This window comes from Periplaneta americana, chromosome 13 (genome assembly GCF_040183065.1).
Source record: "Periplaneta americana isolate PAMFEO1 chromosome 13, P.americana_PAMFEO1_priV1, whole genome shotgun sequence".
NCBI lineage: Eukaryota > Metazoa > Arthropoda > Insecta > Blattodea > Blattidae > Periplaneta > Periplaneta americana.
The window spans coordinates 8404313-8418711 of record NC_091129.1 but is presented as its reverse complement, the minus strand read 5'-3'; the positions used below and the strand labels follow the sequence as shown (position 1 = coordinate 8418711).

Here is a 14399-nt window from a genome sequence, read left to right as displayed (position 1 = left end):
GAACAGGATAAAATGAAGAAATGTCAATATTGAATATGAAACAATCGCAGTGATAAATATGTTTAAAGGATTGATCTTTTATTTAGATATTTAAGTATTTAAACTAATGTCACTATTATGTAATGCAGATATTCAGGCCCTCAACACGATAAAGAACTGGGTTAAGCATAATCCATGCCATGAAATATCCTTACTGTACAAACAGATTTAATTTCTAAAACTCTATTCTATTTCTATTCAATATTCTATTTCAAATATGAAGAAGCAGGACCTTATGTGTATTGGATTAATAAGTAATTTTAAGTATTACATAGTACAAAAAATGAACTATGTACCTCAAGTGGTTTGTGGACACGTGGAACCAAAGCAAGTCGAGGTGTTGATGTCAGCCCACTTGCACCAGTAATAGTTTTTGTACTTGACTGCAACTGAGTCGTCTCACACTCATGGAGACGCTTGTTCAGATAATTTATCACTGGAAAAAATAACAATAATGTCAAAGAATTATCACAGTCTACTATATACAGTCGCGAAGCTCAATATGTAGTAAAAATGCAAACATGGGTAGTTGCCCACCACTAGGATCGCTACTATCGCCTCAGCATCGCAGATCTCTCTCCTAGCAGACGAAAAATATGTTACACTTTCGTTGTCGTGTTCTTTTGGAAAAATTAACACCTTCCTTTCATTATTGAAATATTAAATGCATGAAGTTAATTTATTATTTTAATTAAATATATTAAATTCCACCATAAACTCGAAGATACCTGCAAGAAATTTTATATATAATTTTTGTTTGTGCAAAACGAATTGAAATTTACTATATAGCTTCACTCATTCAAGATTATGGCGATAATTAACTATGAAACCAAAAAATATTAATTTCCATTTCCCTTTACAACAATAATAATGGAAATATGAATTAATGGAGTAACTTACGTGTACCGGTACTTGTAGTGTAGGCTTACGTAGTTAACAAAGTGGGATGAGGTTAAGCAATAATAATCACACCAGAATTGGAAATAAAACGTGATCAATCAATTTTATTGTAACATACTTTTTCTACGTCTTTAGTAAAGCAACAAATAAAAATAACAACAAAATTAACAGCTATAATTAAAAACATATCCTTTGAAAAAAAAAAGTAGGCCTAAGCAATAATAATCCCACCAGAATTGAAAACAAAACGTGATCAATAAATTTCATTAAAACAAACTTAATTTTTCTACGTCTTTAGTAAAATAACACATAAAAATAATAACAAAATTAATAGCTACAATTAAAAATATATCCTCTGAAAAAAAAAAAAAAGTAGACCTATTATTTCTCTGGAAATTTAGCAGCCTAAGTGACAGAACTTTAACCGGTATCTAATGTCCTTTCGGTTAGACTGAAACATTTCATTGTGAAATTTAAGGATATAATGTATTCTAACAGTCAGAAAGAACTTCAAAATTAAGAGTTTTGTTTTTGCACAGCATTCTTGTGGAAACCCAAGAACCTTTCTGAATCTTTCGGAAATCGGAAAAAGGATAACTCTGGCCTCTTTCTCTTACTGTTGCTACAATTTATAGCACTACAAACGTCTCCTCCTTGTCCCATATTATTATTCCAATTATTATATTTTAGCCATTAACATTTTCATTACAACCAATAACTAACATTTCACAAGCATCAATGTGAAATACGCAACGAGCTAGCACTCGATAGAAATACAACATAGTCCAAAGTCGACCATGGACAGTCTATTGTTTCTAGTTGCTAACCGCTTGGAGCGCTTTATCACGAGATTTGCAAAAAACACCTCAAGCTTTGCGACTGTATATAGTAGACTGTGGAATTATGTTGATTGTTTCCGTTATGTATACAGTATGCAGTGGTGATGCATCAGTAAGAGTACAAGAGCATGTAACACCTTGTTTCCATTAATACACAACTTGTTTTATTATTTAATACCATATTGACGTAGTGTGGATGTATAATATCAGAATCGAGTATTTTAAACGTCTTCTGTAAACCTGGCAACGTGCGTTCAAGTACAATCCATGCTCTTCTCAAGGAGGTTACAGAAATTATACGCATGCGTGGGACAAAATTGTCTTTAGCTGGCCGCTTAGAATCCGAAAGACTTATACCACTACTGCACGCAAATGTCTAACTCTTAACTAGGGGTTTGTATACCTGCATACTCAAGTAAATTCATGTTGGGTTCGTTAGCCAAGCGGTTTGAGACGCACGAGATATGCCTGGCCAGCATATCGTGCCTAAGATTGCGTTCCAGCCACTGCAGTCAATTGAATCTGTGGTAAAGGATGGGGAGGGCCCATGTAAAACAATTGGTGTAATGGTACGCATGGAAGCTGACGGGGCTTCAGTTGACTGCAATGGAAATGATTTTGCTCCTTTTTTTAAGGGGGGAAAAAAAAAAAATACAAAAAATTTTTTATTGTTTTAATTAAGTGCAATGTCCTTAATTTTACATAAAATTAAAGAATATCAATGTATTTTATATATAACATACAATTTATAACATATTATATCACGTCATGACCATAATACTAGCTGGCCACTATAATGGAGTCCACACCTGTGGTGTAACGGTCAGTGCGTCTGGCCGCGAAACCAGGTGGCCCGGGCTCGAATCTCGGTTGGGGTAAGTTACCTGGTTGAGGTTTTTTCCGGGGTTTTCCCTCAACCCAATATGAGCAAATGCTGGATAACTTTCGGTGCTGGACCCCGGACTCATTTCACCGGCATTATCACCTTCATATCATTCAGACGCTAAATAACCTGAGATGTTAATACAGCGTCGTAAAATAACCCAATAAAATAAAAAAAAAACTATAATGTACACATGACTCCTAAGGGTTAAGTGAACAGTGAATCCATCCTACAGATGTCAGATGCATCGATGCCTATAGTTCACATGCTATATCTCAAGGTAGGAAATTTAATAATCTGTATTCTATCCTGTAGGCATCGGCATTTCTCACTGTCCAAACGTTTACTTTGTGTGGATGTGTGTACAGTGCTGCTACGAGAGTGTAGTTTGTGAATTACTATACTTTAGTGTTAGCATAATAGCATAGTATAGTAAGTGTAGGTGCTGGCTGTCTGTGATAAGGGTGTGAATTTAAATATCTGTATGGTGGAGTATAATATTTAAGAGTATTTAATGGCATATAATCAATCTATGCAAATGGGATTACAGTATTGGTATAGGCTATAGTGTATCAGTGTGTTGTGAACCAAAATATATTACTGAACACACACTTTTGTAAATAACGGCACTGTGGTATGTATTAATTTTTAACAAACGTAAACAATGAACTCTGTTCAAGCAATTTTGAACATTAAAGAACAGTTTAAGCCAATTTAATATAACTGCTTATCGGCTTCAACATGGTTTTTAAAGTAAAGAACTGGGTAAACTGACTTGCCAGAAAAAATTGGAAATAAAAATATTGGATTTCATTATTATTATTATTATTATTATTATTATTATTATTATTATTATTATTAAATCTACATACTTAGACTTCAACTAACAAAATTTGATAACACAACTCAAGGGAAAAAATGGAACTCTCTGCATCATAATCCACAGTTAATTCCCGATTTACCACACAAATCATCTGTAGCTGCATTTAGATTGGCAACAGGCCATGATTGTTTAGCCAAACACCTGCACAAAATTGGAATATATCAGTCCCCTAACTGCCCATTGTGCAACTCAAACCAAGAAATGGATTCAGAACACCTCAAAATCTGTGGTTCAGTGGCTGACCGTAACAATATCTTTGAAAAATATTGGAGTGCAAGAGGTCAAATGACTTTATTGTCAAACGCCTGGCATTAGAAAACAACAACATATATTTTGAAGTTATACACGGTTTTTCCTATAGTGAAACATTGTCATCATGATATTTCATATTAAATGTACGATTTCAAATTCTCTTCGGTTTTGGAACACACATATTTTATCACGAGCCACTACTGCTGACAGTATGTGAAATGTAACCTCCATGCAGATACGTGTGTAAGATACAGAATGTAGAATTCTGCAGTGCTAGTAGCAACAGTATGTTTGTGACGTCACAGGGTTCTGCAGGGTTTTGGCAGTGACATCATCAGGGTTTGGGTCGTGGCGTCACCAAGGTTCGGGTCGTGACGTAACAAGATCGTGTGTGTGTGTGTGTGGGGGGAGGGTTATGACATCACAAGGAAGAGTCACGGCGTTATGCGGGTTATGACGTCTGCAATGTGTAGTTTGAGGCGGGACGCGGGATGCTATAGATAAAGATGGAAGGTTATTGGCTTGGAGAGGTCTCGAGTTCAAGAGAGAGATTGTGATTGGAAGCTGGACTGCTGCCAGACACATGAGGGTAAGGTTCGATGACAGATAGTAAGGGAGAGAGAGGTCAGCTTGGTCACGTCAAAGTGCGGCAGAGCCGAAGTCATGACCTTATGAGCTGTCATTGACATCTGGAATGAGATGTGAATGCATGGAAACAAAGGATTGGGTATGCAATTATTTTATGAAATGAGGTTGTTTGTGTAGGTATAAAAGAAGTAGAATGTGCTCGTGTTTGTTGAGTCATGGATCAGACGGCAAAAACTACGGGAGCTGGCCCAGCGAGCGCCATCATCATTCACAGTAAATACCGCTGATAAAGAAATTGGAACATTTTAAATATCCATTTGAAGAGACGCATACCAAGTAACTCGGAAATATAGAGGTAAGAATTCGGAAAAAGACATGCACAGAGACTTAGACATGGACCAAAGCAGCTTCATACTGAATTTCATTTCATTTATTATATTCCATAGATCTTACATGAGCAATGAAACTTTAAGATGTGGAATAAGTCAAAAATTTTACAATATTACTTATTACAAATTTTTACAATATTTTACAATTTCGGAATATGTATAATAAGAACTTTCTCGTGTTAAATTTTAACGTACCTTGTTAACATGTTTCGACCTATTTTCGGTCATCTTCGGAACTGGTCGTTGTTGGTCTTGGCACCTCTTGTTTCCTGTGTGGGTGCGTTCGTAGTGTAGAGTCAAAGAGTGTATTTTGAAATTGAGTTGTGTGTTGAGAATATTGTTGCGGTGTGTTTTCGTGTGTCTGTATATTTTATATTGTTCTAGTGTGTTGAGTTTCTGGCTTTTTGGTTGGATGTGTAGTATTTCCATGTCTGTGTTGATGTCTCTGTAGGTGTGGTTGGCATTTGTGATGTGTTCTGCATATTTGGAGGTGTTTTGTAATTTTTTTTATGGCTGTGATATGCTCTTTGTAACATGTTTGAAATGTAGAATTTGTTGCAGGTGTTACATTTGAGTTTGTATACGCCTGTGTGGTTGTATTTGTTTGTTTGTGTTGTTTGTGTGTTGAGATGTTTTTGTAGAGTGTTGTTTGTTCTGTATGCGATGTTGTACTGTAGTTTAATTTCTTGAATGAGGTTGCAGTTTTATGTGTGTTTTTGTTTTCAAAACACATACACTCTTTGACTCTACACTACGAACGCACCCACACAGGAAACAAGAGGCGCCAAGACCAACAACGATCATTTCCGAAGATGGCCGAAAATAGGTCGAAACATGTTAATAAGGTACGTTAAAATTGAACACAGGAAAGTTCTTATCATACATATTCCGAAGTGATACAGTGTTAAAAGTTGCGTAATTAAGATGTATTTTACAATTTTGTAATTTTCTACAATTTTTTAACAATATTTTGGGGAACTGTAATGAGATGATGTGAGGCCTGAGGATTCGCCAAAAGATTACCCGGTGTTTGCCTTATGGTTGGGGAAAACCTCGGTTAAAACCCAACCAGGTAATCAGACCAAAGGGGGTGAAATGAAGTGAGGCTGAGGACTCGCTATAGACCATCTGGCTTCAGTCCCACGGCTGGGGAAAACCTCGGAAGAAACCGTTCAATGAGAGCAAATAGGGCATCCAACTCAAGCCCGAGCGCAGCTCCGGATCAGCAGGCCAGCGAGTCTGCCAACTGAGCTACATCAATGGCTCTACTAAAAGTATACAATACATAGCCAATCAGATTAATTAAATTTACAAACGCAAACTATTATTCATCAGTTGGTCTATAACATATAGTACAAAATGAGTAAGTTAATTCAATTTAAGGCATAAATAATTCAATCAGTTGTAATATACAGAAATTGATAATACATATCATGCAAATTACTTCAAATTACAAACACAAACAATTCATGAATAGAGCTATACAGATTACTATTCAATTTAAAGCATATACAATTCATCAACCAAAACTATAGTAACATATGAGCTATTCCATCTCAAATCGACCGAAATATAGAGAAAATTGACCTTACAATTTCTAAATACAATGAAACTTTTTTTGTCCATAGAGAACTGTGATACAATGCTTTTTGCAAAGTTTGAGGCATCAGAACTTCATAGTGTTTAAATTAAAAATATTTAAATTTATCGCATTTTCATAAAATTAGCAACTTTAAACTGTTGTAGCTCCGAAATCCTTTCACCCAATGATCAAAATTATGGTTTATTTTGATGCTAAGAAATTAAAGTTTATATTGACATATAAACAGATTTTCTTTCTTTTTATGGAAATGGAGAAATTTAGATTTTTCCTCATTAAGACGCCTTTGCCAAGGAAAAAATATTTTAAAAATATATAGTTAGATTCCGCATTGACAATACAAATAAACACATTTTTTACTGATAGTATGTTGATAAGAAAGCATTGAAAATATCAAATAAAGAAAATAAATAGTACGCACGTGAATTAACTAGCTGACTGTGAGGCAGGAGCTAGCCGAGGTAAGCAAGGCCAGTAGACATAAACACGTGATGTGTCGTCTAGCAGTCATGGCTGTGCTAGCTTTATCACAGGTTTTCATAAACACAGGAGTAAAATGACGCCTAACGCTCACTTATCTTCAGCTCTCGGGCAGTGCGTGCGGTACTGCGCCGTTCAAGTCCAGGCATGTGAAAATAATTTATTTAATATCCTCGAAACTTATTGCCGTACCACTAAGCAAACAATGCCGAATCCCTCTTAATAATGTAAGGTTTTTTCTCAATTTTTTTTTTACATTTTTACAAATGAGCAAAAAGCCTAAAAGTAAGTAAAATCAGATTATCTGTCGCTCTGTGTACAATAAAAATAAGGATTACTTCTTAACATAACCTACCAAATGTCAGCTTCAAAATGAGCTCCCGTTCAACGTTCTGCAGTAAATGGTTCCAGAGTTCTGAGCGCTGAAAGAGGCTTGTTTTTATAAAGTACGTTAAATTTGTCGCTCAATAATACGAAAACCATATGACTTTCGATAGTATATTTTTGAAAATGCACTCCCCTCAGCACCTTGTATAAGTAGGGAAAAAATTAGAGTATAAAAAAATGCGAGGTTTTTTACTGATCGATTTCATATGGAATAGCCCATATACAATACAAAGTAAGCAGATTAATTAAATTTACAAGCATACTTTCATTAAGCTATACAGATTTGTACATAATCATAAACAATTAATCAGTTGAGCTATACAGACTACTATACCATTTACAGCATATGCAATTCATCAGTAGAGCTATACAGACTACTATTCATATTCGCTTGTGCTGCCATGCGGACAAAATGCACGCAGTTGGATGCTGGATACACCACCGCACCACGAGGAAAAATATCATCCTATTACGTGCATGGGAAAGGAACATCTCATAGAATGTATATGCCCACTACAGCCTGACAAAGTGTTGGATGTGGAGGAGTGCAACGAGAGTTCACAGTTGAAATTTTGAAAGGAGCTTTGTGACCAGACTTGTCCCAACTACAAAGCGGTAAATACATTATCACTCTGTTTATTTTAGTATGGTCTGGTAAGTGTTATATAGCTGTTCATGTATTTCAATTTTTTTGTTCACAGCAAAAAGCGGAAGAAGAAGAAATTTCAAAAGAGGCAGACATTATAGAATTTCCGCTGGTAGACATACCAAGGTTTACAGCACAAACCAGTACTGGTAAAAAATGGAGAAGACCACTACAAGCAGCATGTAAAAAAGGTAAAGGTAAAGGTATCCCCGTAACATGCCATGAAGGCACTTGGGGGGGGCATGGAGGTAGAGCCCCATGCTTTCCATGACCTCGGCACTAGAATGAGGTGGTGTGGTCAGCACCGCGCTCTGACCGCCTTTTACCCCCGGGAAAGACCCGGTACTCAATTTTACAGGAGGCTGAGTGAACCTCGGGGCCTTTCTGAAAGTTTGGCAACGAGAAAAAATCCTGTCACCACCTGGGATCGAACCCCGGACCTTCCAGTCCGTAGCCAGCTGCTCTACCAACTGAGCTACCAGGCAGCCTACAAGCAGCATGTGCAATAAGCAATTTAAAAACGCTAATGGCCGGTTTTTCCAAATATTGTTAGAAAATTTAATGTCTGTTAAACTCTAAACAGTTTGTTAATTTTAAATGTAGGATTTCGGGCTGTTAAGGGGACAGTCAACTTAAAAATTGGAGAAAAAGTGTCATAGAAATGAAAAATAAATGTTTACACTAATTTACATGACAGAACTAAATCAATACGCAGAATTCTTCCCCTATTCATTGAGAAGCCACAGTCAAATGCACAAAGCCAAAAAATAAAAAATGATAATTAAAAGTGATATTTCAATTAATGATTGATTAAAAAATTGAAATATTTTTTTTTATTTTGAAAAGTATTGGATCTAATGAGCTGAGATTTTGCATGTTACTTTCCATGTGTATATTAAACTTTTTCTCCAAATTTGGAAAAGATTGGTCAAATAGGAAAAAAGTTCCAAAATATAGTTGAGTGTCCCCTTAACTCATTAGTTAAATATGGCCGATGTCCCCACAGCTGTTCGAACAGAAGTTGCGAAATTAATATTTTGTGTCTCTCTGTAGGGAATGTTTAGCATATGACTGGAAAAATAACACTTAAAAAATACTTTGGACTGTTTAAATACATCAGTGTTATTTTATTTCTTTCGTATTTCGTATCCATAATAGCAATGAGGAAATATAACCTTACTTTGTAATTATTATTCAGCACGTCACCTACAACTTTCATTTGTCAACTGTTTGTTTATGGAGCGTGGCCTACTATAACAGGTTGTCATTTTATGCAAGTTTCATGACTCACTCTAAAATATAGAATTTAAAGATTAATTTTAGCCAATAAAAAATTGTCTTACATGTTGTTGTTTTCTAATGCCAGGCGTTTGACAATAAAGTCATTTGACCTCTTGCACTCCAGTATTTTTCAAAGATATTATCATGACCAGCCACTGAAGCACAGATTTTGAGGTGTTCCGAATCCATTTCTTGGTTTGAGTTGCACAATGGACAGTTAGGGGACTGATATATTCCAATTCTATGCAGGTGTTTGGCCAAACAATCATGGCCTGTTGCCAATCTAAATGCAGCTACAGACGATTTTCGTGGTAAATCGGGAATTAACTGTAGATTTTGATGCAGAGAGTTCCATTTTTTCCCTTGTGATTGTGTTATCAAATTTTGTTTGTTGAAGTCTAAGTATGTAGATTTAATAAATCTCTTCACAGAGTAATACGTAGATTTAGTAACAGGTCTGTAAGTAGCAGTGCTGCCCTTCTTTGCTGAAGCATCCGCATTCTCGTTTCCCAGGATTCCACAATGGGATGGTATCCATTGGAATACAATTCTTTTATTGAGTGATATTAATTGAGAGAGCATTTTAGTTATTTCTGCTGTTTGAGATGAAGGTGTGTGTTTAGAGACTATTGATAGAATAGCTGCTTTGGAGTCTGACAATATAACTGCATTCCTAAATTTATTGATGTGGCATAGAAGATTCCTGAGACATTCACTTATTGCAATGATTTCACCATCAAAACTTGTTGTTCCATATCCAAGAGATCTATAAAGTGAGAAGAGACAGCACGTAACACCTGCACCGGCACCTTGTTCTCTGGAGATCAAGGATCCGTCAGTGTATAAATGAAGCCAGTTTTGTGGAGGGTACCTAATATTAATTGTCTCTAAAGACAATTGTTTCAGTATGTCAGTGTTTACTTCTGATTTCAGTATTTCTTCTGTTAAATTTAGATTATAGTCTATATTTAATAGAGTTAAAAGGTTTGGTTTAATTTTTAAGTTTTCTTTTAAATTCGGGATATTGATTTTCTGTTTTAATTCTTGAACAATGGATATGAAACTTTTTTGAGTTTTCAATCTACAGAGAGGACTGTATCAATGCCAATTGTTTCCTGGTAATCTGATAAGTTTTTCATATTGAATCAGTGCTTTTTCTTCTATTGTCATTTTGATGCTGTTAATATTAGTGAGGAATTTCATAGAATCTATTGGAGTTGTTTTGATTCCACCAGTAATGAGTCTGAGAGCTTGGTTTTGAACATATTCTATGTCGTGTGAAGTAATTAAAATTTCTCCGCAGTATGTCAGCACTGGCTGTATGAACATTTTGTATGTAGTGTTCAAAGTATTCCTAGAGCATCCCCATTTCTTTCCTGTTAGTCTTTTTAGAAGGGAGAATCTTTTACGAGTTTTTTCAGAAATGTATTTCAAATGGTTGCTCCATGTTAACTTAGAATCAGTACCAACTGCTGTTCAGTAGTTAAAATAGTGCTAACAGAAGTTATAGTTACGTGTTGGTTATCTTAAACAAAATTATGTTGAACAAATGGAAAATACATTAACAAAGCATTAAAAATAAACAGACTGTTAATTCAATATTCGTTAAGCAAAATTAAACATTACTTGGATAAACTGGCTATAAGAGTTTGAATGAACATAAAAGAGAAAAACATAGGAAGACGAACAATACATGTGATATTTGTGGGAAAGACTATTCTTATAGAAAGGCATTAATAAGACATAAAAGAGAAATACATAATACTGATAACAGAACATTTATATGTGGAAAGAGTTTTACAATACAGAGACATAGGACGCAGCATGTGAGGAATCATAAGGTGGGAATATGTATATGAAATGTGTAGAGAGAGAGAAACGGTTATTCGACAATGTATTATATCTTTTCTTTGTGTCAGGTAATCTCTGCTGTTCCCAAACCGGCTGGTCCATTACAACCACCGGGAGATGCGGTTCCTGAACCATCATCCATGGCTGGTCCATTGCAACCGATGGGAGAGGAACCACCTTCAATCCCCGCTACAGAACCACTGCCATCTGTAGCCGGCTCTTCGCTGTTGGAGATTGCTTTCAAACATCGTCTAAAAACCTATATTGCTTCCAATCTGAGTAATGAAGGTGATGACACTGTTGCCAACATATCACCCTACAATCTCGCTAACTTTTCAACAAAAAGTAGCTAAATCTCTCCAAAGTTTGTTACAAAAATTCCCAGAAATATCGCTAAAAATTAATAAATATCACTAAATAAAAATAAGAAAAAGATACATATGCGGAGAAAAATATAATTTCCTCGCCGTCACCCTCTTCTGCGGAGTCTGGTTGTGTTGTTGACGGCTGTGATGTTGAGGTGGGAACAGCTGATTGTGAATACACTGCACTTGATCCAATCATTGACACTACACTTTCTGGCAAATTGTAAGTCTGGAAATTTTCACCCAAGCGTTTGACCACAATTTTTTTTGTGAAACCTAATATTTTTTAAATCTTATATATTAAAATATATTAATACCAGTAAAAACTACAGTCTCACTTGCTTCAAACGAACTGTCGACACAAAATTCCAAAACCCAATTGCTGCACGTCAGTTTGGAGTGGAAAATCTCCGCGTTGCGAGGAAGAACCAAGAATTAGTTGGAGCTCACGACTTGTCACATGCCAATCAAAGTTGCCGCAGTTTATGGGTGTTGGAGCAGTAGCATTGAGAGAGAGACCTAACCCGTGAGAATCATTGAATCAGGATCTTTCACCCCTGATCACTGATCACAAATATATGAGATCAGGGCTTTCACGTATGAATCATTAGACTACTCAGTCATGCGCCCATGTCTCTTCTAAAACTAAGTGCATGACTTCAGTTAAATATTTTAGCTTAAAAGAAAGGAAAAAAATGGAAGAATACAAAAATCAGCAGAAAAGTCGCTAATCGTATTTTACAAAATTTGTCGCAGAGACTGATTCAGAATTGCCTAGATTTAGCGACTTATCACTAAATATGGCAACACTGGGTGATGATTTGAAGGATATTTTAGACAGTATCAGTAATGAAATAAAAACGAAATTAAAGGCTAATTTAAACGAGCACACGCTTTCAAATATCACATATTTGTTGAATGTCTCTTTTCAAATATCAGTAACGAAACACTGCTTCATAATGTCAAGAGTAAAAGTGAAGTGTTATACCAGCCTTCTGACATTAACGAGGCAGTTAAACGTCAAATAAAATGTTGAAGGAATATCAATTACGCCCTTTAAATAGTGTGTATAATATACTACCGTCTATTAGTAAAGTCCTTAAGCCTATTTTTAAATACATTTTTGGTTATTGGTTATGGTGGCACCAGCGGTCACTGTGGGAGAGTGTAAAACAAACTATAGTGTTGGGTAGTTTAATAAATATTTATATCTATCAGTTTTCTTTTTTTACTACAGTAAAACCCCGATAAGACGCTGTTCATGGGACCGGGTGTAAACCGCGTATTAACCAGGATCGCGTATTAGGCAGGTATACTAATTTTTACTTATATACAGTATCTATTAGCATTTTTCTTTATTGAAATACATGATTCATGAAAGGTAATACAGTATTACTCCATTATGTAACTACTGTACTGTATGTCAAAGACATTTACAATATGTACCGTACTTAATTCTTTCGAAAAAAAAAAAGTTATTTATAGTTGTTTGCCATGTGCGTGTTCTCCAAGTCCTCATGTTTACCACACTTCAGTTTCTGCGATTACATCCTCCCGACGACATCACAGCTGTAGTGATTGAGTCGCGATTTTTTATTATCATTCTTAATGTCGATGATGGGATTCCTAATGAATTGGAGAGTTGTTTCTGAGTAAGAGTACTGTTCTCATCGTACTTTCGTAAGATTTCCAATTTTTCCGACACAGAATGCGCTTTTCATTTAACACTCATTGTAATGACATTCACAGACACTTCAATACACAAAGGACAACAAACTGCCCAGCAAAAATTTCCAGAATTTTATTACGGCTGAGTGAGGAATGCTGTTTGAGAGAGAGGGTTAGCAAGAGGGTGAGGTATTGTAACTGTATGCAGGCTTTAACCACGCAGATAAGGAGTTGAATAAGAGAGTGTAACAAACTAAAGTACGAGTATGAAGTATGAAGGTTTAAATGTGCAGGTTAAGATCGAATACCAATACTTTTCAGGTTAATGGCACCAGTGAGTTCAATGACCAAGATGTTTCATTGCTGAAAATTGCATCGAAAATATTCCACAAAAAACAGCGTATTATGCAGGACTTGAGCGCAACAAACGGGGTATTTTATAAAGGCGTTATATATGAAATTCGTGCTGGTGGCAAGGTCGGCGGAGAAGTTAGAACAAATGTTCTGCAGGCCTGCAAATGAACCCCAAAAAGACAAAAGTAATGACCAACGTCACAGAATTACCAATAAACATCAACGGGACACCAATAGAATATGTACCGGAATATGTTTACCTGGGACTAAATCTAGCATTCCACTACAACATAGAGAAAGAGGTGAAAAGAAGAATTGGACAAGCCTGGAAGAAATTCTGGAGCCTCAACTTCATTCTGAAAGACGCAACCCTGAAAACGAGTACAAAAGCGGAAGTGCTAGAAAAATGTGTGTTACCGGTACTGACATACGGCAGCCAAACCTGGTCATTAAACGGGAAGACAAAGCACATGATCCAAGTATGCCAGAGAAAAATGGAGAGGATGATATTACGAGTATCTCTAAGGGACAAGATCCAGAACGAAGACGTACGTAGAACCACAGACTTGAAGGACGCGATCGACATAGTAGAAGGGCTCAAATGGCAATGGGGAGGCCACATGGAGAGGATGCAGAGTACCAAATGGACATACAGAGCAACCATGTGGACCCCAGGACCGGCAAAAGGCACGTCGGGAGGCAGAAGACCAGATGGGCGGACTCATTCGTCAAACAAGCTGGTCACCAATAACGAGACTAGCAAGGAACAGAGGAGAATGGAAACAACAGGCACCGGGACGACAGCGATAGAAGCACAGCATAAATGTAAACGCAGAAATACAGAGGAAGCGCCAGAACCGAAGCGAGCTGCAAATACGGACGCAACAACGGAACCAACAGTGATCAGTGAAAGTGCAATATAGGTGCAAGTGCAAGTGCAAAAGTGAAGTGAAAGAAAATGTACCAATCACACACAAAATGTTCAGTGAATACA

At 36.3% G+C, this 14399-nt stretch overlaps 2 protein-coding genes across 4 annotated transcripts in view; one reads left to right on the top strand and one right to left on the bottom strand.

Moving 5' to 3' along the window:
• Positions 1 to 12600, top strand: part of LOC138711718 (18S rRNA (guanine-N(7))-methyltransferase) — a 36591-nt gene extending 23991 nt beyond the window's left edge. Inside the window, exons 7-9 of one of the 2 annotated variants that reach the window (XR_011335431.1) lie at positions 7584 to 7855; positions 7942 to 8077; positions 11087 to 12600. The gene's annotated coding sequence lies outside the window, so the exon portion shown is untranslated. The remainder of the gene's footprint in view (positions 1 to 7583; positions 7856 to 7941; positions 8078 to 11086) is intronic. The other variant, XM_069842875.1, reaches the window with a different exon arrangement.
• Positions 1 to 14399, bottom strand: part of LOC138711717 (spindle assembly abnormal protein 6 homolog) — a 43432-nt gene that overhangs the window by 685 nt on the left and 28348 nt on the right. For both annotated transcript variants that reach the window (XM_069842869.1, XM_069842870.1), the window contains one exon: positions 336 to 475. In XM_069842869.1, coding sequence (XP_069698970.1) covers positions 336 to 475 — 140 coding nt within the window. The remainder of the gene's footprint in view (positions 1 to 335; positions 476 to 14399) is intronic.